At 34.6% G+C, this 27,437-nt stretch overlaps 2 protein-coding genes across 6 annotated transcripts; one reads left to right on the top strand and one right to left on the bottom strand.

The window, feature by feature from the left end:
* Positions 1-140: 140 nt before the first annotated feature.
* On the bottom strand, positions 141-2,507 carry LOC113505868 (vicilin-like seed storage protein At2g18540). 4 transcript variants are annotated; one of them, XM_026888716.1, is made up of 4 exons: positions 2,229-2,507; positions 1,353-2,063; positions 919-1,048; positions 397-473 (listed from the first exon to the last, which is right to left on the bottom strand). In XM_026888716.1, exons 1-3 carry the CDS (start codon positions 2,306-2,308, stop codon positions 919-921), a joined length of 921 nt encoding a protein of 306 aa, XP_026744517.1. In that variant the 5' UTR covers positions 2,309-2,507; the 3' UTR covers positions 397-473. The 4 variants fall into 4 exon arrangements, with proteins under 4 accessions (XP_026744516.1, XP_026744517.1, XP_026744515.1 ...); XM_026888714.1 differs by having other exon boundaries at positions 919-1,045; positions 2,224-2,497; XM_026888713.1 differs by having other exon boundaries at positions 2,224-2,496.
* Positions 2,508-7,141: 4,634 nt separating this feature from the next.
* LOC113505780 (delta-1-pyrroline-5-carboxylate synthase-like) lies at positions 7,142-27,158 on the top strand. Of its 2 annotated transcripts, none has more exons than XM_026888594.1 (5): positions 7,142-7,522; positions 19,135-19,311; positions 20,358-20,501; positions 22,610-22,717; positions 26,886-27,158. In XM_026888594.1, exons 1-5 carry the CDS (start codon positions 7,430-7,432, stop codon positions 27,141-27,143), a joined length of 780 nt encoding a protein of 259 aa, XP_026744395.1. In that variant the 5' UTR covers positions 7,142-7,429; the 3' UTR covers positions 27,144-27,158. The 2 variants fall into 2 exon arrangements, with proteins under 2 accessions (XP_026744395.1, XP_026744394.1); XM_026888593.1 differs by lacking the exon at positions 7,142-7,522 and adding an exon at positions 10,288-10,940.
* The last annotated feature ends 279 nt before the right edge of the window (positions 27,159-27,437 follow it).

Here is a 27,437-nt window from a genome sequence, read left to right as displayed (position 1 = left end):
CTTACTTATATATTGTGTCAAATAGATGCACTGTTGGGCTATTTTTTCCTTTTCTGTTCATTTGATGTTTGTGGCAATTTACAATAGAAAAACGACGCCCACACTTAGATTTTATCCTTGTGTCACAGAAGTTTTCACAAAAAAATCAAGTCAAATGCATAAAGACAGACAGACTCAGGACAAGCATTCGAGGATCACACAAACGTTGGTCCTCCGCGGGGATCTAACCCGCGATACGCCCGGCTATCCTTTGATAGTAATCTAATAATAACCCATGATTTCCCACTTAAAATCTATCATATTACATGAAAAGAGCGAGTTAAAATGTCTCACAATATATTAAGGTTTTGACAATCTATGGTATTACAAATATGATGATACAGCCTATAATCAGTATGATGGTTACGCAGCAGTAGAACTGGCAGCAGAGGCGATAGCAGAAGTTAACGAATCTGTCGTTGACTGACTCCTTGCTGTAACAAAGCAATAGGACATATATGGGTAAGTCAGTAAAAGGCTCCTAAAAAACGTGTAGACGGTCAAAGACTGAATTGTTTGTTAAGATTCAAATAATTAATTGTATTGAGATACTTCAAATATCATTCAATGCAGGATTCCGAGCTAGAGGCCTCCCAAGATTGGCATTTGTCATGCTATCGCAATGACATGATCTACTCTGAAATTCAGAAGCATCTGTGATTGCCATGAAACCCTCCATTGGGTATATTTCTTTCTAAAAAAATCTATTTCTATTTTTATTCAATGCATTTTTTTTTTGCCCTGCGTTAGGGCCTTATTTTTTTTTACTGGCAACTGCTCCAATGCTTGCTACGCGACTGCGTTGGACAATGTAATCTGTAAATATTAACAGTTTGAGTGGAGTCGTAGATTTACATATAATTAGGAAGCCCTAAGCACCTATAGTATTGAAGATCGAGCTTGTCTCGCGGCGTTCCTCCCGTGAAAAGGAATCTTGCGGCAATCCGCGGTGTGATGATGGACGACCGCGGCGCCCATAGGTCGCCGGCGGGACCTTGTATCATACCTACTGATTGTAACAATTTCTGGCATTAAATCACAACGAATGCAAATTTCACTCACTACATTTTCTAAGCTGAAATTTGATACCTTCAGTGTAAATAATAAGATTGATTTTCGATCCTTTGCAATTAGATTGCTTTTGAAAGTCATGTCAGTACTGCACGACTAGAAACATTTTACTGTAAATAATATTTACTTATGACAATTGGGTACTAGTTGGAATCGAACCATAATTTTATCATGTTGCCCATTGTTAAATTCTGGCCACACTGAAGTTCCCTGGTGATCAGTAGCTAAATTTACCAACTTACTGTGGTCTTAGTGTCTTCACAGATACGTATCGAGATGCGGAGGCTGGCTTGGCAGAAACTCCTTTAATATTTCTGCCCTTATTTTTCGAGAACAACAGCTTGTTTTTTTCTGTTTTCTCTGGCTTTACTTCAAATTCTTCTTGGCGTTTCTCTTGAACCTTAGGTGTTGCTTCCCGTTGAGAATACTGCTTTCGAAATTCCTCTTCAACGCGCGCGAGTTCTTCGCGTCGTTTTTCTTCAAACTTGCGTTGTTGATCGAAACACGCTTGGCAGTCGCGTCGGTACTTTTCTTGTGCCGCGAGTTCCTCTTCTCGGCGAGCCTGTTCTTCCCGGCGTGCCTGTTCTTCACGGCGTGCCTGTTCCTCGCGGCGAGCTCTCTCTAGTGCTTTCGCTTCCTCCTCTCGGCGAGCTTGTTCCTGCTTCGCTCTGTATTTTGCCTTCTCCTTTTCTTGCTTTTTAAGTGCTTCTAAAAACTCCGCCTCTCTTTCACGACGGGCTTTTTCTTTTGCTAGTCTTTCACGTTTTTTTAAAGCTTGTCGTCTTTTATACCATCGGCATAGGATTGTTCCTCTTTGGACTGGTTGTTCCTCTTCTACCTTATAGACGTTCCTAGTCCTTCGTTTTTCAAAGAACTGTACCGTTGTGGGCTGAGTGTAGGGCGTGATTGTTATAGGCAGGGGTAAGCGCGAGGGGTCTTCGACAACAATGCGCCTGACAACAAGTTCAACACACAATTAAATATTACATGTATCGTCTGAAGTTAAATAAACATAAAATTCTCTTTAGATTTTCGGTATAATATTTTTACCTATTTATAGGTGTTTGTTGGTGTCATAAGAGATACTGAAAGAAATACTGAATATCAAATTACTTTACTCGGGGGCCCTTCTTGATGTCGCAGCTTGTAGATTGATTGGTTGATAGGTTTTCTGTAGGACAGACGCATGCTTTACCATTCGTGAGCTTTAATATCTTACCACGCATTTGGATTCACCACATTGTTACAATTGTTTTGTTTGCCTTCACGATCACTTTAGAATTTGTTACCTTTTGAAATTTAAGTTATGTTTGCGTCATTGTTTGACGCAAACCAATGAAAGGCTGTTTATGACATTGTTGAACCAAAGAAATAGTGACGAAACAGTACGCAAGAAGATTACCTATGTTGTCTGTGGCTTTTTCATCTATCGCTCAAATCTGTGCTATGATGCCGAAAACTACAAGAATAAACACAAAAGTAATTACCAGCTTTCGTAAGAACTTAACCGTTCAGTGTTTTCGCTGATTTACTTGCTAACTACTTGCCGTTTTTTAGGGTTCCGAACTAAAATGGAACCTTTTTACGAAGGCTTTGCTGTCTATCCGGAACCGTTTCAGCTAGATTCGAATTTTTGAACGAAGAATAAGAATCGAGGTAATGCAACGTTGATTATTTCATACGATCTTATTTTTCATGGGTCATGATGTTTTTTTCTTCTTTTTTCTCTTTGCCCTATTTAGGTAGTTTCCGTGCCTGGAAGCCATTAGAGCGTAGCCAACAAGATTCGATCTTCACTGGTTTTTTTTTTTTATAGCAGGTGAAGATGCAAACGATGTTTAATTATTTAAGGGATAAGTGCAATTATATATGTTTATTCAACATAGCTGCTGAAATAATTATTTCGTCTAAAAAATATTAGCAACCCACTTACTATGTTTGTGTAAAGAAGAAATTTAGTAATAAACTAATCTACATTTTGAAAGTTGCCTTCAATTAAAGTGATCCCTTGCGAACTAAACACATGAATAACTTATAGTTCACACACTAGACTTAGCAGCTAACACTATTATTGTATGAATAAATTAACTATTCGACTTGGGCTGGTAATCATTACTATTCAGGATAAGAACTTTAATCCGATAATTGAATTTATGGCCTAGTCTTGTTTACCAACCCAATTTATTGGCAAAATATGGGAGGTGTCATTCATATAAAATTTGGGTCAAAAATTTGAAACCATAAAGGATGTACTATAATATTGTTTAGTCCAAAAAAATATAACAATTTTATTGTAGTTGATATTTTTTTAGGGCCAAATGACAGCTATTTCGCATGAAATGAAACAAAATCAAGAAGTAGGTTCATCCAGTACCCACAAATTTCCAACAAAATGAGAACCCTATTATTTCTGAAGTCGGTTGAAAACAAAGGTGTTTTTCGTGTCGATAGTAGCGTTCCGGGGCTCAATAAATTTTCTTATTTAAATCTAGTTCAAAAGAGCCTTCCATTGTCCATGAATGAAATAAATGTTGCTTTTTTCCCCCAATTACTTAAATTTAATTTGGTTATTGCCTACAAGACCTTGTCTATAATATAATTGGGATGATTAAATTAAGTCCATATTGTTATTGGTATAGCCGAACATCCGAAGATCCTGTGCCAATTTTGGATGTGATGTTTTACATGAAGAATGATAACACGCAAGTTACCTTAATATCTATAGGGATTCTTGTTTAAATCAATCTGAATTATGGGAGCATGGTAAAGGAGGAGTCGATTAAGCACATCGTGAAGAAGTTATTATTTTTTAAAGTAGCCCTTTCTCGAATATAAAACTGTCATGTACATCAGTTTTAGGACTCAAATGCAATTAAAGAAAAAAAATTGGTAGGTTATGCCAGATCCAAAATATTCAAGTCCACAATCAGGTGCAGCTATCGGTATTCGGGTCAAATAGCAGAGGAAAGCTTGGAATTCGATCAGAATTCGACTATCTATACAAAATGTTGCAGCAATACTACTAGCGGACATATTATTATGAGTACTATGTATGTAAGTCCTATTGCTTTTGTAGCTTTATCGAAGTTCCTATTATATATACATTTTTATTTATTTAATCCTAGTGTCGTGGAAGTCATACTTTTTAGTCATATGTACCAAAATACCCAATCTTGAGATAAGCATTCGTGGATCACACTGTCTGTTCTACGTGGGTATCGAACCCAAAACACCGCAACGGGTTAGGCGTGGTGACCTTGACCAGGCCATCAGTATCAGTGTAGTCAGACAAAAGAATGCAATAGATAGTTGTCAAAAAGTGAAAAGCCTCGATTGTAGTAGGTTTAAGTATTTCAGATTTAAATGAAACCGAAATTAGACATTGAAAATATTTTTATAGACAGCTTCAAAGAGCAAGGCCTTAAAACGGAGTAGCTCTAAAAATGGATGGTTCGTTAATTGATCCAGATTCATTCATATTGCCCGTAACAAAAGCTAAATTTAGGCTTGTATTTTAAACTATATTGCATCGCGTGATTGAGTGGAATCTTCTAAGTGTACAACAGTTTATTCTATATCAATATAAACTGTCACTGTGGAAACTGGACATTGGACTGGCGGTCTGGCACGTGCATTTATGATAATGACATAGACTAGTTAGGTGCAGTATGGTAAGTTTTATTATAGTTTCGGTCATGAGGTTAACATTAAAAAATAAGTATTTTTGCGTCGTTATTTATTAATTGTTAAACATATTGTCACAAACCTGAAGGTCACTGTTGACGTATTCGGTTTAATTATAGGTATTTGTTTTAGAATATTGATAAGTTTCAAGTGTATGTTTTGATGGTTCTTATCAAGCGTTTTATTGTTATGTTGTAGGCAACAAAACACGTAGTAGCGAACTTTTTGACGGTATTAACAGTTTACCACAACATAACGTTAAAAATATTTAAGACGAAAGGTATTAATCAATTACTATCATGCTATTGTTGATCTTTGGCAGTCAAAATGTATTGTAAAGGTCCAGGTACCAAGATTTCCGCATTCTGGCATTAGATTTAGTAAAGCGTCACTCGCACTAAGGAATTTAACCCTTGTGCCGCGGGGGGCATGCAAACATTCAAGTCACATGCACAAAAACACACATACTCAGGATAAGCATTCATGGATCGTACAAATGCCAACAACACAAACGCTTGGGTCGAACCCACGAGACGTCACGAGCAATTGGGTGGCGTGGTATAAAGGCAGGTTACTTGTTAAGATAGACGTATAGACTTCCAATAATATGAGGTTTTTATACATTTCTTATCTTCACTTATTTGGTGTTACATATATTATTTTCTCGTCTGCATTAAAACTTAGTCTATGTCACGCGATAATAAAACTGCGTTCGATTGCAACGTGTAGCATGTAACGTGAACTGTCAATTGACGCAAGACTATTTGCGGCAATTTATCCTCATTTGTATAACAACATGTTACGTTAAATATAGTATTTATTATCATAGATGCAAACCTGATATACCAGTCTGTCTAGTAGGAAGTAGCTGAGATGCATGTATTTATCATTTGCATCTATTTTTCTGTGTTCTTGTTCAGAATGAGGTTTGTTATTAAAGATTCGGAGATTGAAAGTTTATTTTGTTATTTTTTTTTACTTTTTTTGTCAGTAGCTTTAACTTAGCATTATTTCTAAGCAGGTAATTCGTTTATTTCTAAGTACATACAACCTTTTATCAAAAGGGTTTTAAAAATTACGGACACAAATTGTTTGATGAATTGTGTTTTTATTATTGTTGTTGCAGTATATGCACTGCAACAACAATAATATATAATATTAATTTTCTTTAGTACTATTACAGAAAGAAAAATTACATTGTCGCGGGGACTTCTGCTAACCGTCGAATTACAAGACTCGAATCGCTGCTACTTTTGCAGTATACTATTTTTTTTTAATTCGAGCAATACAGTGCCTATAACCACGTTTTAAACTAATATTATTGTAGTTGAGACATCGTGACAGCGAACTAGACAGCTAAGAACAACGCTTCTCATCAGCGGAGCTAGACCCTCGCGAATTACTGAAGGTATCTTTTGAAGGTCGACCCCGCAATATACCGCGCTCTGCTAATTATTGTCGCGAACACTCTGCTCTTTATACAGTCACTAAAGAGAGCAAAAACACTCTTAATTATCTCGGTCATTTGTCTTTATCTAGCTACCTGATTGTAAGTAGCCTTCCAAAAAACTATTTAAATATTTTATGTACATATATGCGGGAATTATAACTTTACGTTCAGTTCGTATCAGCTAAAAGGTATAGTAAGTATGTACAGGGTGCTTATTTTTTTAACAAATTATTAAAGTTGCCATCGGCCCTTCGCTTGCAAATCGTAAAAGATATAACGAAAAGCTAAACTCGGAATATATGTTCCGTGATATTCCAGGTTATAAACTATCTATGTACCAAATTACAAATATTCATCCATCCAAACAGACTTTCACGGGTATAATATTAGAAGGATAGTAAATTACCAACCTACAAAACTCAACAATTATGTTCGTTGACTTGAATATGAAACTAAAAACTATCCTTAAAAAAAGAACTTAAACATGAGATACAACAAATCATACAGCTTCCATTTATAAACATCTAATAACCGCACAATTTTTCACTCATTGTTAGATGAAACGATATTAATAGGTGTCATGTATGTATATTATCTTTCGTTGGTAATAAATTGTAAACGGTATGTAAATTCCGTATATGATCGTACATCCATTTTATTTTTTCTCAGTTGCTGTCTGTATTATAACTAGCTGTTGCCAGCGGCTTCGCCCGCTACAAATCATCAATGATCCCACGGGAACATAAATATGGGATAAAAACTATCCTGTGTTAATCCAGGTTATAAGCTAACTGTTTACCACATTACGTCCAAATCAATTCAGTGGTTTTGTGACAACAAACATCAATGCATACTTACAAATTGTAGAGTTTATAATATTAGTAAGATATTTTATTTCTCGAACATAAGTTATCGTTAATATTAATTGACGTTTCCGTATACATATTTATAAGTAAATTTGAATAATAAATCACTTCAAACGACAACCCCATGTATTATTTAATCAAGTACATTATCAGACACGTCATAAAAACAATAACAATTTGCTGTAAGTCAAGCCCGAGCCTCGTTCAGTACACAACGGTTATTGCGAACGCACACAATATGTATTATTAATTTAAATAAATAATAAAATAGTCACACTATAATAATTATTAGGTTAAATAAATAATAATAGTGTTAAACATGTGTTACAAGTCTTTGTTGCGTGGCGCCAGTGCTGTGAAACTTTTTGGTTTGCAAAAGCGATGCTTTTCTGTACATGGAGTTACGTTAAGTGTAAGTATATGGTTTTATTTGATAAGAGCTTAATTTTCTTAATTTAATTATTTTTGTATACACAAGGTAATAGTAATGCGCATATGAAAAAAGGCACAATGGTACTTCTTATATATTTTTTTTAATTCTGCCTGTATCATTTCATATAAAAGTTTGATAAATTAAAATTAAAATGCTTTATTTTTCATTTGGGTTTTTTCAGGAAGATTCGAAACGTTAATATTTATGACTCTTATTGTGTGCAACTGACATTGCTAGTCTATAAGTTCGAGTTAAAAAAGGATTGCAGTTGTTCGTGTCTTTTTCAGCAGTAGTTTCAGTACCTACCTACTTCTTTCAACAGTGAAATATATTTTTAATCAAATACAAAAAATGTGTCTAGAACCTTACTACTTAGAGCTTCAAACACTACTACTGCTTCCCGCCACACCCATTTCAGGTGCGTCTGAAATCTGGAGCATTTATAAGTATTTCTTGAATTTCAAATCAGAGTTTTACGAATCAAGTCAAACTATTGTTTTGGTAGGTATCTCTATAAACTATAATATTTTTATTGCTTTAATAACACCGATAATAATGCCAACGAGTGCCAACGACTTATGTTGCCAAGAGCGGTTATCATGTATCCAATCCTTTAGTGCTTACCTACAAGATGAAAATCTTTAATCCTATGGATAACCTACTTTAGTCAGAGGTCAACGATTGATTGTTTAGACGAACGGCTTTAGATTAACAGGCTTTCCAGTACTTACATTTTAAGGTTTCATACAAAAAAGGCAAAAATTTTTTTTTTGTGTATGTAGGGTAAAAGGCTCCGCTGTCTGTACGTATGTCCATGTTTCTATTCCTCTGTCAGCAGGTTGTATATCATAGCAAGTAATTGCAAGATTATTATTATATCATAGTCTCAACGGCTCTATTTTCTCATTAAAAGTCTGCACCATCTCTTGGTAGACTGGTAGAGAACGCCTCTGGCCTCGCCTCAAGCTTTAATCCGCCATTGTAGGTACATATTGTAATCTGAATAAAAAAAAACTACAAGATACTACTGCTGTAGTACCGACCAGTATTATAAGAGCTACCAAGCAAATATTTATATCTCTTATACACAAGACCAGACAATAATAAGGTTATCTTTCACTAGCTATTGTTCACGGGTTCGCCCGCTTGATATCGGTTATAGCTGAAAAAACATTACCCATTATACAATCAGATTAAAGTATTCATGTATTAATGCAAGATGTCAGCTACATCCATACCAAATTTCATCGAAAGCGGTCAAGCCTTATAGGCGTAAAGAGGTAACAAACATACTAATGTGACTATAAGTACTGAGTTCAAATTATAATTGTAAATACGGAAATCAGAGCTGAAAACCTATTAAACAGTTCGCCGGCTATAATAGATGTTATCAATTTGAGACACATTAGCAATAATCTAGATAATAAGTATAATACAAGGATTATTGCAACATAGATACCTCTGATAGTATTTACAAACATTCAACCAATTTCACAATTGGATTATCTAGTTGGGTTATCGTAGATAGCGTGCAAATAAGAGTATTGGTCACTAATTGCTCTTACTTTAATAGTGTGGAGGTAATTTTTGTTATAGAACGTGTTTTCAGAGTTGTTTTCCTCTCGGATTCAATTTTTATTTCTTTGGGTTGACGGACAGACAGCGAAACCTCGGTTATAGTATTTCGTTTTGGCCCGTCCTGTATAGAACCCACATATTTTTCCTGTATAGAACACACAGATTTCCATCTACTACCTTCAGCAGTAATTTTACAAAATATAAATGATATTAGGTTATCTTGGTAATCAGACACTTGGGTCGTAAGCCCAAGTACCGGTAGAGTTGATATGATGGTGTAATTTCCATGATTACCGCTTTGGTCGTTTGTAGAACGAAGCTGCTCCCTATTTCCATGATCTTAATCAGCTTAGTTGGTTACAAAAACATTTTGAAATTTGAATAACATTTTTTTAAATTAAATTATCTACTGAAATTAGAAAAATATAAGAATATTTTGTATGCTTGTAAGCAGATTTAGGTCACTCCTGCTGTTGCCCCATATACACCACATAATGATAATCAGGGATGAAGCAAACATACGAATCCGTCTCCACAAATGTCAAATGGATCTTCCTCATTGATTTAGGCTTTTGAATCGGGATCCGCATCTGTGATAATCGATGCCGATTTTTATGCGAAAGGTGTGGAGTGTTATAAAAGGTACGAAATTTGAAAAGGTCCATTTTTATTAAGTTATGCGCATATTTGTAGCGTCATTTACAAAAAAATCACCTTTCTTTTGAACAGAGCTTGTATCTACTGTAATCTGAAACATATGAAAAATATGGGCCTTCAAAAATTTGCAAAAATTTTCTCTGATCATAATAATCTATGTCTTCTAATAGACTCTGAAATCTGTAGGCTCAGTTTTTCGTGTCTCATGTATAACATACTTGTAAATAGCCATGCAAATACATTCTACCTGAATTATAAAAACAAATGAACGTTGCTGTTGTCCTTAGACGTGCGTTAAATAAATACTAGATTGTAAATAAAGGTATGTATCGTGTCCTCAACTCGTTTGATTAAATAGTACTCTGTTACAAAGTAAATACTATTGAGCCCACTACTCATCGAAAATGATCCCACGGGTACATAAAATCGGGAAAGAGGAACAAATATCCATACATCTATACTTGCATACATCCATACATACAAACTTTCGCGTTTATTAGTATAAAAAAATCACATTAACAGAAATCTAATCAAATAATGTTAAGATTTTTCCCCTTTTTTGACTCGTATGCCCTTGGTCTATAGAAATAAGTTATCAACTTCAGAAGAGCGATGAAGGAATGCGACAAAACATAACGTAATTAATTCCGTCTGAATTCCGTTCCGTAGAAACTAAACTGCAATTAACTCGAGCAATAGAATAGGCACTATTGCACTGATTCTAAATTATTATGACATTCAACACATTATAAATATAACATGTATCATGTATATTTACCTATGTAATATTCCCCAAGACAAACCGATGCTCATTTGTCGCCCGGTAATAAATCAGCATCGACGTTTGAAAAATACAACTTACCAAATTAGGGGTCACTGGATCATTTAATAAAGATAAATAACATACATTAGTTAAATATTAAGTAATCTGTTTGTTTGATACCAAGTGTTTATTATTAACAAACATTATTATGATAATGTTCTAGTTTATCAGAACGTTTTAACTGCTTGCACGGGATGGTATTGTGTTAGGGAGATAAGTTTTTTTTTTATAATGTTGCAATTGTGCGGTGGTGTTTTGAAGAAGGTGAATGGGAGGAGGTTTTATACTGTCATTGGGTGGGATAGGTCGCAGCTCGTGCGTTCGAAAGGTTTGAATGAGGTGAGTTATTTGGCTGGTTTTTTAGTTATTATTGTTTACTGTCAATTCTTGGCTTTATGTTGCCAAACGCTCTGTTGCTAATGTTAGATATAGTTTTTAAATTTGGTAGGTTCTAGTTAAACTTTTAAATCATTTATTTCTTATTTTTGAAGCTTAGTCAGCTTTAACATTCAAACGTCATTAATAACATTTAGATTGAGTTCCTTTCGTTTCGAGTTCATTTGAGTGTCCAGATGCATAGTACAGTCGACACTATATTATAAATTCTACCTTAACATCTAGTACTAAGGTACATTTTTACATAACCTTGTTACCATTTACTTGCAATCTAACTTATTACTTAAAACAGTGCATCATTGTATTGAACACGGTGTGGTATCGTGATGGAATTTCCTATATAGAGTTATATACCATATAACTTTAAGAATAAGGTTGAAAATCCTGTCAACAGAAGAATACAACTCTAGGTCACTATTCGCTTTGGTATTCCTATTCGAAATTTTCCTACTATAGTGTAATCACCATTTTTCGAATTAATACTATTAACATCATTATTTCCATCTATAACAAATGCAGATAAAATTCAAATAATAGTGTTATTGATCTCTTTATGACCTCTTTACAATAAGAGGAACATCATATAAGCGATTTGTAGGAAACACACGTTCACTCACATTATTACATTTTGTGAGGACTGAGAAAGGTGTATGGTTCAATTTATTTCTAAATAGAGTTTTACTCCCCGCCGAGATGGGGTCCTACTACCTTCTCTTAAAGTATTGAAAGCGAGATGGCGCTCTACATAGCCTATTGCTTTCTCTCTCTTCGGCAACCTTAACAATCTTACTATATGTAGCGGTGGTAGGCCTCCTGATCGTTGTTCATCAGCAATTTCATTACGTCCTGGTACTGGTTAGCCGGCAATTGTTTTTAACAGATTTTAAATCGAACAACAGCTTTCATGACAGACAGTACTTTTCTTGACAGCGGTATTCTGTTTGAAACGATGTAATTGATCAGCATATTCAAAGGTTTTTTTCTAATACTGGCAGAGACCTGTTTTAAAACTATCAGGATTAAACTCAAGGGAGATGAAAGGGAAACGAAACCGAAACTTTGCCCATAGGTGGTGTAGAGTCGTATTAAAGGTTTATTTTAATTAAACCTCTAATATAAATAATTAAATATACTTATTTCATGTTTTACGGATACAGAAGTAATTAAATTTCCAATTGATATTACTCTGGGTGTGCATAACACGGAATAAGATAGCCGGTCATTATTAACTGGGCCATCATCTGTTACTCATTATGTAATCGACTAATATAATAATTATATGAGGAAGTGTTACGACACAAACAAACAGTGCTTATAACTTCATACATAGTGTAAAGTTTCCTCGTCATTATCAGCCAGTATTCTGATTTAATATCTTCAAATAGTAACTACTAATATTTGTTAACGAGGTTTCATTATCATTTGGTTAATGACATAGTTTTTTTTGACTTGGAATTAAGGTCATTGGAGATGAATTAAAAGAGACGAATAATTATATTTTTCAATGAAATTATGATTAGTTTATTAAGTGTTTATCCTAATTGATATATCTCTTAAATAGGTACGTAGGTAAATGCTTCAATCAATTTTTAAATCGAAATCTACTGCTGGCCATAGGCCTCCAAAAGTTGCGCCATGGCATCCGGTCACGGTTTGCACGTTAATAAATTTACTAATGTACAAAATTTAAACTTTTGACCGCTTACATTTTTTAAATATTCTTTTTATGATATTTCAGTCTCAAATGTAATAAATTATAGCATACTAGCTGTTGCCCGCGACTTCGTCCGCGTGGTTAGAAGAAATTGCGACTATAACTTCAGATTTAAACTATCCTATCTCTCAAGTTGGATCGAACTGCACATGGTGTGCGAATTTTATTATAATCGGTTAAATGGTTTAGGAGTCCATTGAGGACAAACATTGTGACATGAGATTTATATATATTAAGACTAATTCAAAGCCGAATAAGACTACAAATTTACAGAATTCGTGAACACTTTCATCCTTACCATTAAACGTAAAATCTATATGAACAATGTAATATAACGCAAAGTAAGTACCTATCTACGTAAACTAGATTGAACAAATTGTCGTGCGTCCAATAAATCGTCAGTGGACATCAAACTCGTCAAGCGGAGTGCACATCAATTGTTTAAATTGCCCATCAAGGTACATTCAAGGAAAACGTTTTATTTATTATCGACAATTAGTTGTCAATGGAGGCAATTTATATACATGTATTTAGGACTGGAGTTTGTCACGTAACGTCTAGTAATTATTTCTTCGATGTCGCTAAATTGTGTTGCAGTATTTCTTATAGGTTTCCATTTCCCTGATCTGATCTCTCTTTCTTGTTGAAAACTTTGTTTGGCTAAATATATTTTGGTTTCGAAAGCTTAAATTGCTAAATCAATTTTGACAGCCTCAGTAGAAGTTCTATAAAAGCGCATGACAACACGCCACAGTAAAAAAAGACGCAAAATACATAAAAGACAGTTTCAAGTATTCACTTAAAAGTTCATACCACTTAAATCGTCCTGAAGCTATTCTCATAACAACCACTTTAGCGAAAGTCTTAGTAAGAGAAACGGGAAGCAAAACATCTCTCTTATTCGAGGACCAGAACCGAAACATTCGCAAACTCTCTTTGAGGTCCAACTGCACCTACAAAATCGACAAAGTTTAAATTATTCCTAAATGTTTGTAAAACGCAATTTACTGTTTGAATCCAGAATGTCGCATTAGTATTCAAACAAGCTCTTCAGGTCAGTTTCGTTGACAAACTGAAACACTCAGACATTTGTAGTCTGGTCTAAGCGGTACGAAGTTATGCAGGCGCAAGTTCCGTCCAATTATTACAAGTTGGTTGTCAATTGTTTGACTAGCAATACTGCCGTGTCAGCACATGATTAAGTACTAAAGTGCACGTACAAGCATAATTTGTGTGATCTTCGAATGCTTGTCCTGAGCTTAGGTGTATTTGTGAATTAAAAACCCTATGAGACACAGGGATTAAACTCATTAATAGGGGCGTCGTTATGAAAAGTTAGGTTCTAAACCATTCTTCGTCCTCACATCCACATCGGAAATGACATAGCAAAGTAGGCTAAGAGATGAGCGTCTAGAAGAACTAGAAGACCAGCTAGATCTAAGATCTTTAAAAGTTCCATACTTTTACATAACAGTCCAGTTTAGAATGTCCTTTATTTCCAGTTCGCTTCAATATCTCTCATGTCTATCAATCCTCATCCCCATTTGACAGTTGACAGTCGTCAGTGTTTCAAACCCGCGTGACGTATCACAGATGAAGTGATCCGTGTTACATTTGAATTTCGAATACTGTAGATCACGTCGTACCCTGAGGGACGTTACATGAGAATTGTGTTATGGTGATATGGAATGCGGATAATTGTTCTGCTACCGTTTTAACTGAAATGTTTGTTCATATGAAATGGTCTTGTCAATCAACCGATCCACGTTTGGCTAAAGATAGGTGGAGAGGTAAATTGTAGTTGGACAATCAATTTGATTGTCTTGTTTAAATTTTCCAACAAAAAGTAAGAGGTATCAATTCCTCTGTATTATGATTTTTTTTTTGTATCTCTGAACTTCAGTCTGGATGAACCAATTTTTGTTGATTCGTTTTTCATTAAACGTGAAATTGCTGTCATTTTCCCATAAAAATATAATTAAGTTTTAAATTAAAACTACTAAGCAATTCTTCTCTTCTTCTTCTTAGTCGTTGCACTCTTGGCAGAGTGGTCGTGGTCGTCATTTCAGCTGTTAGTGGCTCGCCTAACTATCCGCCGCCATTCCTGTCTGATGGCCCCCTTTCTGGTGCAGACGTGCAGGGAACTGTCCACAGCTGCTCTTATCTAACTAAGCAATAGTAGTTTTAATTTGAAGGAGGTTTTATGATTTTGTTATTAAATCAATTTAACAATCATTGAATTTTCATAAATTGCAATATGAGACGAGAATGGACAGTAGATTGATTTATAAATCACATAACCACATACTCAACTCAAGCGAACATTCAGCCGCAAGTGGTTGTTCAGTCCATCCATCGCCGTAAATTTTCTTATCAGAAAACCATTAACTTATTGATAAGTTTTAAACATTGTTTGCATATCTATCTGATCTTCAAAGAGAACATTATGTAACAATGGTACGTATATAAGTGTTAGGTAAATAACCTTGATATCTGACTGCGTTAATAAATGAATACTGACATTATGCGCGAGTACTCTGTGGTCACAAACAAGGTCCATTCGTATTAATTACATGTACAGAGAGCCGCGAATATTGTATAATGAAATACGAATATCGGCTTTATTGTATTGATATTAGAGCGTTTTTAAATGTTAAAGTTTAGCAAATATGTGCGGTTGAGTGTCTTGGCGAGTGATGGAAATACAGTTGGCACTGTATCCTATACTTTGAGATTTTAACAAATTAAGTTTTAGATGTTGAAACGAGTAGACATTTCCCAATGGGAAAAAAATTGTTCATACAATATTTGTTAAAATATTTTAAAAGTTCTTTTTTTTTAACGAATAACAAAATACAACCTTAATACCTTTGCCGTCTTCAAACGTTTGACACTAAGAAGCCAGAGGTATCGTAACATAAAAAAACATTCAAATTGTTTGCAAATAGAACTAGTATTCGAAAGACCCCAGCTTTTGTTTTTGTGGGTCTAATGATATGCAAGCAGAAAAAAAAACAATTCTAAATTTGATTTTCACGCAACTACTTATAATATTCACGTTTATACAGACATTTTTTTTTATTAAAAATGAGAGTTATTCGACCAGTAAAATACAACCTTTAATAGAATATCTAGCTTTAGCTGCACAGATGATAAATATTTGACCATTTTTAAATCGTGATCTGACATTGAAAAACTTAAAATCGAAAATGCATTTAACTTTACCAAACTTGGTGACATGATTAATGTTAAGATAAGAATCTTTGGTGGAATAAGAAATTAGTTTATTATATGAAGTTTCGAAGTGACAGTGACAGTTAACAAATCGACTATCGGTAAAATGTGACGATTAAAAAAATCGAGACGGCCGCTACAATGATTTAAACAAAGCCCAGTGTTAAAATAAATAGGGCTTTTGTAGGATTGAGTGTGAACAGGCCCCATTTGCACTATATACCTACTGCAAGATGTATTATTTATATTTTCAATACTAATAACAGAATTGGCGAGTAACCGTTGTAGTAGCCAAGTGGTTGAGATCATCTCGCCAACACAGGGGTTGGCATGATGATCTCAACCACTCAGCGGATTCGATTCCTGTTTGTTACAAATTTGTGACAAATTAAAGAAAAGAAAAACCCCATCGATACTAAAATATTAATGTAACATTATTAATGATGCTAAAATTAAATTCCTTTCTACGGGAATCTAAAAAAAACTATCTACCTAACACGGTTCATGAGATACAGCGTGTAAGTACGTCAGTAGGTAAAAAGTCCACACCTACAAATGTTTCTTTAAAATCTCGTTGTATTTTATACTGATACAGCTCCCGCGATTAATCTAGATGAATATCTTTTATTTCCTATATTTAACTAGATCGTGAAAACAATCGATTTCTGAGAGTGCAATTTGAATTTAACTCGTGATAAGCTAATCACACTTTTTCATTATTACAAAAATGTGAACAAAAGGCTGTCCATTAACTCTTTTAACAGAGTTCTGTTGATTATCTTGATAACGTATTGTATTAATTTTCTATCAGTTTTTTTCTTTGTTATAACTTCAGTATTGAATAAGCATAGACCGAGCCTTTTCTTAACTATGGTCGGGTCGGCTTTCAGTAGTTAGCTTCCTCACCGGAATCAGCTATGTACCACTGTTTTATTAGGAGCGGCTGCCTATCTGATCTCCTCAACCCAGTTACCTGAGCAACACGATACCCCTTAATTAGACTGGTTGTCAGTCTTTCTAGCTTCTATCTACCCGTAACGACCATCAGAAATGCGGAGGAACTCGTTATGACAAAGATGATGACCCGTCTACCAACCGACGACCGTGTCCCGCATAGCTAAACCTGTGCTCTATCAACTTGTGCAGTTAAAGCTTAGCCACGTCCTTCAAATTTAGTATTCAATAAGACCCAAAAATATAAATTCACGTATAAAATATTTTCTTAGAATTAATAAAGAACAAGGTCCCAAAGCGACGTCTGTTTTGAATTATGTTCGTTTTTTAATATACTATGCATAAAGTTCTCAATTTTTTAAAAAAACGAACGAAATAATGTTTAAAAAAAATAGAAAAATACTAAAGTTGGGTGTACACTAAAGCGATGTTCTATTTTTGAATAGTGCTTGTAACCCAATACATGTCATGTCTGGAAATATCCTAAAATTGGACAGTTGACTTTTTGCATACACTCACACACGCACACACACACCTACTTACTATCAGTTTACGATTTGTGCAAACGCGACGGTATAAAATTGTAGAGTGTAATGTGTAATGCCAGTATTTCAGATTTCTAACCCTTTTTTTACCTTGCTTTGAATAATGATACTTGCAGGTTAAATAATGACTTTTAACGGAATTATTTATATATTTTGAGTCTCTTGTCTTCTTCAGGGCCTAACGTTAATGATCTATGACGCTCTTAGCAGTTAAGATTCTCAAACGATATTTTTTAATTACTTTTTTAATGTTGCTTCCTCTTCCTCCAGACATTATAATTTATGAGTTTAATGGTACTAAGTTACCAACAGGGAACCATTTTGTTTTGTTTGGATATCATATACTTTTTATGTTACCTTTCATAAGTACATTAACAACGAAAACCGGTTATGTAAGGGTTCTATATAAATTAACGAAAGAAAAACATAATTGCGACAAAACTTGGTCATCCATCCAATAATTAACTCTCCAATAACTCCAATAACTAACAATCTACATAACGTCAGTTTTGTAGTGGCTACAGAAATGAGCCTTCTGTAAAAAAAAAACAGCTAGCTATTATGGTTTATGAGATACAGCCTGATGATAAACGTATTCCATTTTTGCGGATCCACCCAAAAAAATAACAAATCATTACAAAGATATTTAACTCGCAAACTCTCACTTCCTTTTGCACTTTAAACGTTTACTTTGCTCATACTTGACTTTTAATCTTATTTTGATTGATATACAGCTTTTAAAAAAAAACACGAAATTGCAATGCAAGAAAGTACCACAAACATAAAATTGATAATGAAGACGAAAGGACAAAACATAAAATAATATCTTCACTTACTAAAACACTGTCAACTCTCTTGGTGTTGTGGTGGAAAAGAGACAAAGCTATGCCCAATGTAGTGCGCTGTCTTGCTTCTACAATGGATATTGAGTTACTGTAACAGCTCGTCGTAAAAGTCACTGGACTTAGCAATTTGCGCGCCACAATATTTGTAGTACGTTGTAGCTGTAGAAAACATTAAAAAAATTTCATTTACGTATCGTTCATCAACAGTGTAATACTTGTCAGTTTGAACTGTGTTTTGTTTATCTTGGTTTAAGAAATTCGTTCTGAAAATTACACAGTACCATAACTTTGATAGAGTTGTTCCAAATATTTTAAGACAACTTTAAAATATAACCTGTATGTACCCTTCTAATTGAATTTGTTGAGAAAGGTTACATGTTAAATATTAAAATCGTAAGCCTATTAATGGAGTTAGAACAGTGGGTATCATATATATTAAGAAAATTTAAATATTGCGCTTTATTTATTAAAATATAACTCATATTATTATCTTTTTAAACTTTTAAAGTTTACTAAGTTTCAGCGGCCTGTCCGTTTACAATAATACGAACGGTTACGAACGAACTGTATAGCTATAGGCACTTAAAATTGCCACCATATTACATGTATTTCTGGTGCTCGTATAACAATATAGCACCAACAAATAATTAAAATTAACAACATTGAGGTTGAACAACGGATAGCATTAACGTGTGAAAATTTCTACTTGTAAATTTGAACTCTCAGGACTATGAATCCAACTCTTACATAACGTATGTATTCCTTATTAACATGGGAAACAATGATTTAATCTTCATAGATTAAATTCATTACCAATCACGCTTATTCTTTTCTTTCTTGCTCAGGGCCTAAACGTGGACAAACGAAACTTGGCGAGCGCCGAGCGTAAACAAAGAACGTTCACAGACAGATCTCAGCTGAAGTATGCAAGGAGGTTGGTTGTCAAACTCGGCAGCGCTGTCATCACGCGAGAGGATGGCAACGGACTGGCCCTCGGCAGGCTGGCGTCCATTGTCGAACAGGTACGTGAAGAAAACAGTAATTACTTGCATTTACTGGGAGCCTGAAAGCACCTAGTTCCAGTTGTAAAATCGAGAATTGCAGCGCAAGAAGCAAAAAAGTTAGACACATATATTATGTATTGGTATTAAGAAATGTGTAATATTCGAAGTATAGAGTCTAAGAAGAATGTGATTCATTTTACTCATGCTTTAAAGTTTCGCCACAACAGTTAGTAGGTACCTACATATACGTATCACTTCAACAATTAACGTACAACGAACTGTCTGCGCTATGCACATCTCAATACATGCTAGGGCCCTTCCAATTTCGAATACATTCTAACTATTCCCTATAAATCAAAGTCTTAGCTTGAACATTTTAAACTTGGAATGTTTCACAGACTATAACGCGAAGGGACCATAAACATCAACTTCATAAATACTTAGTGCTTTTGTTAACGTGTAATAAAATCTCCTTAAACCCCTTTGTGGGTTCACCTACCTCGAGTTTGATTTTCCATTTTATATTTCGTTAAAAACTTTTTGTTGGGTTTCGTTTTGAAATTAGAAGTTTATCTGGATTCTGAATGACGCACTGGCCGCTTTCTTTATTTTTATATTGTATTCGGATCAAGTGTTTAATTAAATTTCGTTGTCATTTTAATTTTAAACCTTAAATTATTTTCAATTGAAATAATTTTTAAAAATATATTATTATATTGTTATATTTTTAATTGATGTGTCGTAGTCAAAGAGATTTTTTTAAGTGCTAAACTTTTCAATAAATTATCGAGTCAAATGTTACGCTTAACCATTACTCAATTTATTTTCCTGGAAAGGCAATAAAACTTTAAACGAATTGTCAAACATCAACGAGAACGAACATCAAACCTTTATCGACAGATTACATTATAAAGAACTGCCTTTGAAAACCTTAAAAAAATCCTTACAAATAAAAATCAACCATAACTCAATCCTGTAAAATATAATTTCCAATGAATACTAATAATAGGAAATGGCAAAGGGAAATAAACCTTACTGTTATTAATTTAAGGTATATTTTACAGGTAGCAGAATGCCATCATGAAGGTAGAGAATGTATCATGGTGACTAGTGGTGCGGTGGCGTTTGGAAGGCAGAAGTTGACACAAGAGCTCCTTATGTCTCTATCTATGAGAGAGACATTATCACCTAGCGATCATACAAGAGAGGTGAGCTATGTTTATTAACTACATTTTGAATTATAACTCCACCGACAAAATAGGACTTTTGCAGCTATGGAACAAAAATAGAGCATCACATGGCGAAGAAGAAGCTTTCCCTCTTATAAGCTCACAATTATAAGTTTTAGTAGACGCTCTGATTCTCGGTTTCATGCGATAGAGTATTTTGTTTTTATAGGACCTCTTACGGGGGCCACATTTCTTGCAGTGGATGTGGTCCTAGTACCAGGTAAAGAGGCCGATGCACTTTGCACGTAGGCCTCCAAAACGCGAGAGGAAGACGTCGGCATCTACTGGCTGGGCGGTACCCGTTAGTGTGTGATGAATTGCTATGTATTGTCACGCATCGACTAAATGCGGGAGACGCTGTATGGCTTTTCAGGTTTAGTGACTCTGAGTCTGAGTAAGTCTGACTACCCGTTTCCTCCCCCGAGGAAGTGGGGTCGATCCATAAAGATTCCCTCACCTTACCAAAAAGGTCCCTATGATTCTAAAGACATTCATAATTCTATTCCTATTCTACTTACGGAAGCAATTACATGGTTTATGAGTATTGCATTGTGGTAAACGACCCTTGTAACTTACATGTAAACGGTAATATTGTTATACGAATTAATTAAATAAAAGGGTTGTGTAAGGTCGAAAAATTTGCGGATTCTTGTCCCGTCCATCCTTCCGAAAAGACATGACCCCTTATAATTTGCTACTATTTATAGAAGAATGGAATACTTGGGATTCCGATCTCACAAAAGGACAATGAAGCCTGTAATAGAAACATATTGCTTTTGACGCTGTTTGTTTGTTATATGTATGTAATTTTAGGAGCTATGTCTAATTATTGAATTGTGTAAGATATGCAGCGGCATTGCAAGTGGTGCTTCAATTTCATCAGTGAAAGTATTGTTTTCCTTTCTTAAAATAAATATCATTACGACTCAAAACTGTATTGATTCAGGTTCTAATTCGAGAGAAATAATGGGAGGTGATGTTTTGTTGCTTTTTTCACCAGCGCAATCTTGAACGATATTGCTGATATATAGACCTATATAAAGACGCGTTTTGGTTACAATAATATAACTACAATTTCGTTACTATAAATAAATAAAAATTACCATGTGGGGGAGTAAAAAACCAGAATAAAGAATGCTGCAACATTTTAAAAACAAAACACGTCCTATCTCTACCTCATTGAAAAACTACAACGTGTATGAAAAGCAAGCCATTGACGCCAGACCTCAATATTCACGTGCACAACAAAAAACAGCATGCTTCAATATAAATAAAACCGGTCTAGTGCGAGTCGGAATATAGACACTGACGGTTCCGTAACCATAGGATAAAGTTATGCAAATCGGTTGAGAGACAAGTAAATATGCGGATAGTTGTAAATTGATGACCGTAATAAACGTTGCTTAACCTCAATCTTTATTTTTAGTATTTGTTATCATAGCGGCAGCACTACTACATCATCTGTAAAAATTTAAACTGCCTAGTTATAACTATTAACGAGATACAGTCAAATGAAGGAAGGACGGACAGATAATGGTGTCTCGGTATTAGGGTTCCATTTTGCCCTTTATGTACGGAATCCTAAAAACAAATCGTCCGTGAAGTTTGCTCCGTACCATGGTGAACAATATCGCTGTAACATACCCCTGATATAAACTACGGGTATGTGTACAATGTTATGTTAAAATTATCCTCTGTTGTGTTAAACCGTTTCTCTTACATGGGTTTTGTTTTCTATGAAAACTGTTCGGTTGTTCATTGCTTCACCGGTTCGTGTTGTATGGTGACTACTAACTTAGCTAGGACTTTATTCAGACCTGCTTTCATATTGTAACTTTGCTTGAAAGATCTCAAAACATAATAGGGTAAGTGTGCCATACACTTACTGGGGTGTTCTAAATGTATTTTTAATTGCCCAGTTGCGTACCACGAAAGCCTCCGATACCTCGGTCACTTTTTGGGCTCAGGATATCGGTGAACACACCTTTCGAAAATTCAGGATCCTTAAAAATTTTAGCGCTACCTAATGCAAGTCAACCTTTAACTCAAAAAACTCTCTTTTATGATTTAATTCCTTGTTTATCCAGGACGCGGGCAGCATCTTGGACCCCCGTGCAGCCGCCGCTGTGGGCCAGTCAGAGCTCATGTCTATGTACGACGCCATGTTCTCCCAGTACAACGTCAAAATTGCCCAGGTGAGTAACCAATAATTATTTTGAATTGTCTTTAAGAAGTATATATAAAAAATACTAAGAATATTATATATGTATGCAAAACCATCTATCTATCATCATCTACGTCTTCAGTGTGGCAAATATTCTTTAACGTTTTTATCGTACTTCTATTCCACAATCTGAGATCTTAGCCGATAAAGCTATAATAGTGTGTAGGTACTCTGATCATCACAGTAAAAAAGAACACAAAAGTATCACAAAAGATACTTTAATTTTTGGACTCGCTTTTTAGCAATCGCGATCTATACACCCATCGCCATTCAAGCTCCTTAGCCTAATGCCTTACAAGTCCTTAAAAGTCAAAATATGTATAACCTTACATATCTTCAGCAACCGGCAAAAGGTTCGTTAACATTTCTACACAATATCCAATGATCTTCTTTAAATTTAGCGAACAGGCCTAAATAGTTCGTATACCCATGCGTTATATTGATGTATATGTAAATGAGGCTCGGAGTATTACATTACAGTCTATACAACCTCTTTGTATGGTTCGGATTAATAAGTTTAATTCTCCAGAATCTTCTGTCTCCTTCTGTCGACGGATCACTATCTCTAGGTTTCGCGAAGTAGACGTCTGATTTAGTTATTTGCTTGGAGTAAATAAGTTTTGTCAATATTAGTACTTAAAGTTCCTTATTCTTCTGAAAGTATTTGTCTTTATTTGTAAGTCTGTCGACGAGCAATTTGCAAAAAAAGTTAACTTAAAAGTAAGGATAGACAAAAGGGCGGTTTGCCCTGCAGTTCAAATTCGAAATAAATTAATTTGTCTGGGCGTTTTAATTAAAAAACAAAGTGATTAACTTTCACTCAGACGCAAGGTATTGTTTTATACCTTATTGTTATATTGGCGACATCAAAATACTAGTACTAGCTATATATTTGGCTACTTTTTGATCCTACGTTCTATTGCATTAGCCATCACGTAGGTTGTATTCGCAAGAAAAATAATGTAAAATAACTTTCTCAAAAAGGCATAAATTATGTATATAGCTTTTCGTTTCTTATATTAAGCAAGGGACGAATAAAAAGAATTAATGAATTCATTCTGAAACGCAAATGCACCATTACATAAATTTACAACTGGCGCTACGAATAATTTAATATATTGCTTTTAATTTTCATATTTTGCCGGTATTAATAACTTTATTTATTTGCATAGCAGCACGGAAGATAAAAATATATTGCTTTTCCCTTGACGCGCATAAACCGTTTCATAAACAAATGAAATCTACCTGTAATAGTATACTCCTGCATTTTTGTATTTTTTTGTTCCTGCATTAAGAGTAATAAATTAAAACCTTGTAAAGGACTTATTTTTATTGACTTTTAATCCTTGAAATAAGCTTAGAATTGCGATAAACGGTTATCGCATCTTTAAAGATCTTAGCTAGCTATTATTCGAGTACCTATAGTACTAAAATAGAAAAGGAATAATATTTCTGAATTTTATAATATTTAAATACATGCATAGCGCTAATACATTCACTAGGGTAACACAAGATTCACAGATCTAAAATAAAGGAGTTCTGATAAAATCTCACCTCAAAAGCTCAGTGTTTCGTTTCTTCCTGTATCAAATAAGGGCTCAAAATTAAACCATGACATAAATAATGTATGCTACCGCATACTGTGCTATGCAGCGTAACCCCAAAATTTCCTTCTACATTATTTAGGTGCAGTAAGACAGGCATATGAAAAGTTTTGGCATAAACTTTGTACGAACACCGAAGTTATTGTTCAAACACATTTTCATGTCGCTCATGCTGCCAGACTTGCACAAATATCTTGAATTACTAAGTTGAACTTGTTTGATGTAGATCCGAAATGGTACTTAATAAAATAGTCTATTTACTCTGAGTATAGAAGAACACATATAAAGAGAAGGGAATTTTAAAATTTACTCAATATACTTATGCCTGCTAAATTTTGGCTAGTCAAAAAATAAGCCTTTAACCACCTTAATCGTTAAATTCTGAATTACTTAGTTCAATAGATAGCTATGATCAACCCAAATAATAAAGTTTCCATAAATACATCGTTCCGTATATCCAAAAAACATAATATATGAGTGTTTAAAACTACTAAAACCACATTACGACTATCATATGCACATGTACGTCACAAAAAGACACACACCACATACATTATCCACCATTTTTTCGATGCCAACAAAACTTTAAAGTGCTGGCTTCAAGCTGCAACTTCAACAGTGAATTATGGACTCTGGATGTAATTTAATGTATGTTAGCATAAAAGAGATGATCATTTAAAGAGTTTTAGGCTGCGTTTCCACAAGAGATGTGCGAGGATGTGTAGCGAGGGATGTGTCAGTTAAGAACCAATAGAATCGCTTCGTTTCCCTCTTTTCGGTCAGCACAGCTCTGGTGGAAACGGCTCAGCGGACATCCTCGCAAGACAAATTTCCATCCCACATCTCTGGTGGAAACGCAGCTTTATGCTTCTTCGCTCCATCAGCCCTATTCACAGCTATATTGATAGTTCGGTGAAGCTGTCAAAGGCTGAGCTCTTTCTAACTGTACGGATCTATTCAAAAAGGTTTTATGTGTCATGAGATTGCTTTATCGCTTTAATAAAAGACTGACATCCTCTTTAGAAAAGTGGAATTCTGATGTTTAACAGAAATCAATCTATTGGAATGACATTAAATTTTACTGGTCTATGTTACCGTATAATATTATGTTCATTAAATTTACTTTCGTGGCGGTCATAATAGTTTAAAGTAATTACAAACCTAACTGCCGCTATCATACCATTATTAATTTATTGCGACTTGACATTAAACCTCCATTGCCTTCTGAATAGGCAAATACTTTACAAAAATTTCAAATTCTATCAAATAAAATTATCAATTCAATCGAAAATCAAACAATAAAGCGATTTGAAAATACATAAGTACCCCTTTAGAATTCTTGATGATATACTTTCAATTTTTATGAAATAAAGGTACCTTATCAATAATAGTTGGCCTCAATAAATTATCACATTCACTCGTAATAGAATAGCTTACGAAGCCGGTATCTCTATCGCGCCCAAATCCAATCCAAGTCACTTTTGATATATTACGGTTGTGAAACGATAAGGGCTGTATAATTTTACCCCCATAGTTAACTTTTGTTCAATTACATCTGATCCGTAAATAATGTTGAGGTTTTATTGTTTTGGCTAAGCGAACCTTTATTTTAAGTAATTAATTTGTTGTAATATATAGAGAATGCTTTTAAAAGCTTATTTAGTGTCAAAGTCGTGGCTGCGTTTTGTTTTTAATGTTAAACATTTAAATGAAATATTGTTGTGGTCAGCCAAATTCATTGCTCAATATTATAAACAGTATTAGTATGTTCGTTTTTCAGTCCATTTTCGCTTCGGTATAAAATCGAAGTTTGTAACATATCAAAAATGAAAATAAAGACAACATCTTGCTAGTTTTACAAGCGACAAACTAACTGTGGTATATTGCTACGCCTTCCTCATTTGCTTCAAATTTCGATGTATATATGTCGGAGATAAGCATGAGAATAAATATTTAAATCATAATTAAAACCTAATATACTACTACACCACCTAATAATAAACCTATAAAGAGATAATGAGGCGTGAATATGTGTTTTATTGAATACCCTTTTTTTTTTTTTTTTTGTTTAGGCGGGGGAATCCTCATGGACACCCACTCCCTCGGGGGAGGAAATGGGTAGTGTCAGACTTTTACTGACTAAACCTGAACCGCCGTGCTACGTCATCCGCGTTTTTGTGTCGGTGTATGGCAATGCGTTGCAATCCTTCATACTTTATTGAATACCCTATCCCGATGTCGGCTATCTTGACACTCAAGAGCTCGCCGACATGTACATATTAATATTTCTGCAGCATTAACTCATAGGAATTATCATCCACATTATTCATTTCACTTTATCAAGCGACTAGCGAGCTTAATACTTCCGTCAATTTCTTCCACACCCAATCGAATCTATATCTACTGTTTACGTTAAGAATACCCATTGTGCATAAGAACAACCAAAAAATTAGAGCAAAAAAACGTAAATTTCTTTACAAAACAGGAAAAACATCTCCAGCATAGCAACAGCCTCATTTTCCTTGTTTTCCACAGGTCCTCGTCACGAAACCGGACTTTTATAACGAAGAGACGAGAAAGAACTTATTCTGCACATTATCTGAATTGATATCACTGAATATAGTGCCCATTGTCAACACTAACGACGCTGTCAGCCCACCGATGTATATTCATGACGACACCGTGGTACCGGGGACTGGGAAAAAGGTAAGCGATTTTGAACTTTATGTTCTTGAACAGAAAGTCGACATTCTTATAGAGAGCGTTACCCAAATTATGTTTATTAGAAGGTAAAAAAATATTGATACTCGCTTATTTCTCGATTATGATTGTTATTTCGTATGAGTTTATAAATTACGGGAATATACATTTTTTTTTGTATTTTTTTCTCTTGCGAGTATAATAATATTATATTCCGAATTTAATATTGTTACTTAGGGATAATATCCGTTTTGTTGAATGTAAAGATGGTAGCTTACCATTTTGCTTTTCGGTGTGTGTTTTGGCATATGTGAAATTTTCATGTCACTCTATATAATGTAACTGAGTAAAATGTAGACTTACAAGCTCTTGCCCGCGACTTCGTCC

Source organism: Trichoplusia ni, chromosome 27 (genome assembly GCF_003590095.1).
Source record: "Trichoplusia ni isolate ovarian cell line Hi5 chromosome 27, tn1, whole genome shotgun sequence".
NCBI lineage: Eukaryota > Metazoa > Arthropoda > Insecta > Lepidoptera > Noctuidae > Trichoplusia > Trichoplusia ni.
The sequence above is the reverse complement of the archived record's forward strand: the minus strand, read 5'-3'. Positions and strand labels throughout refer to the sequence as shown.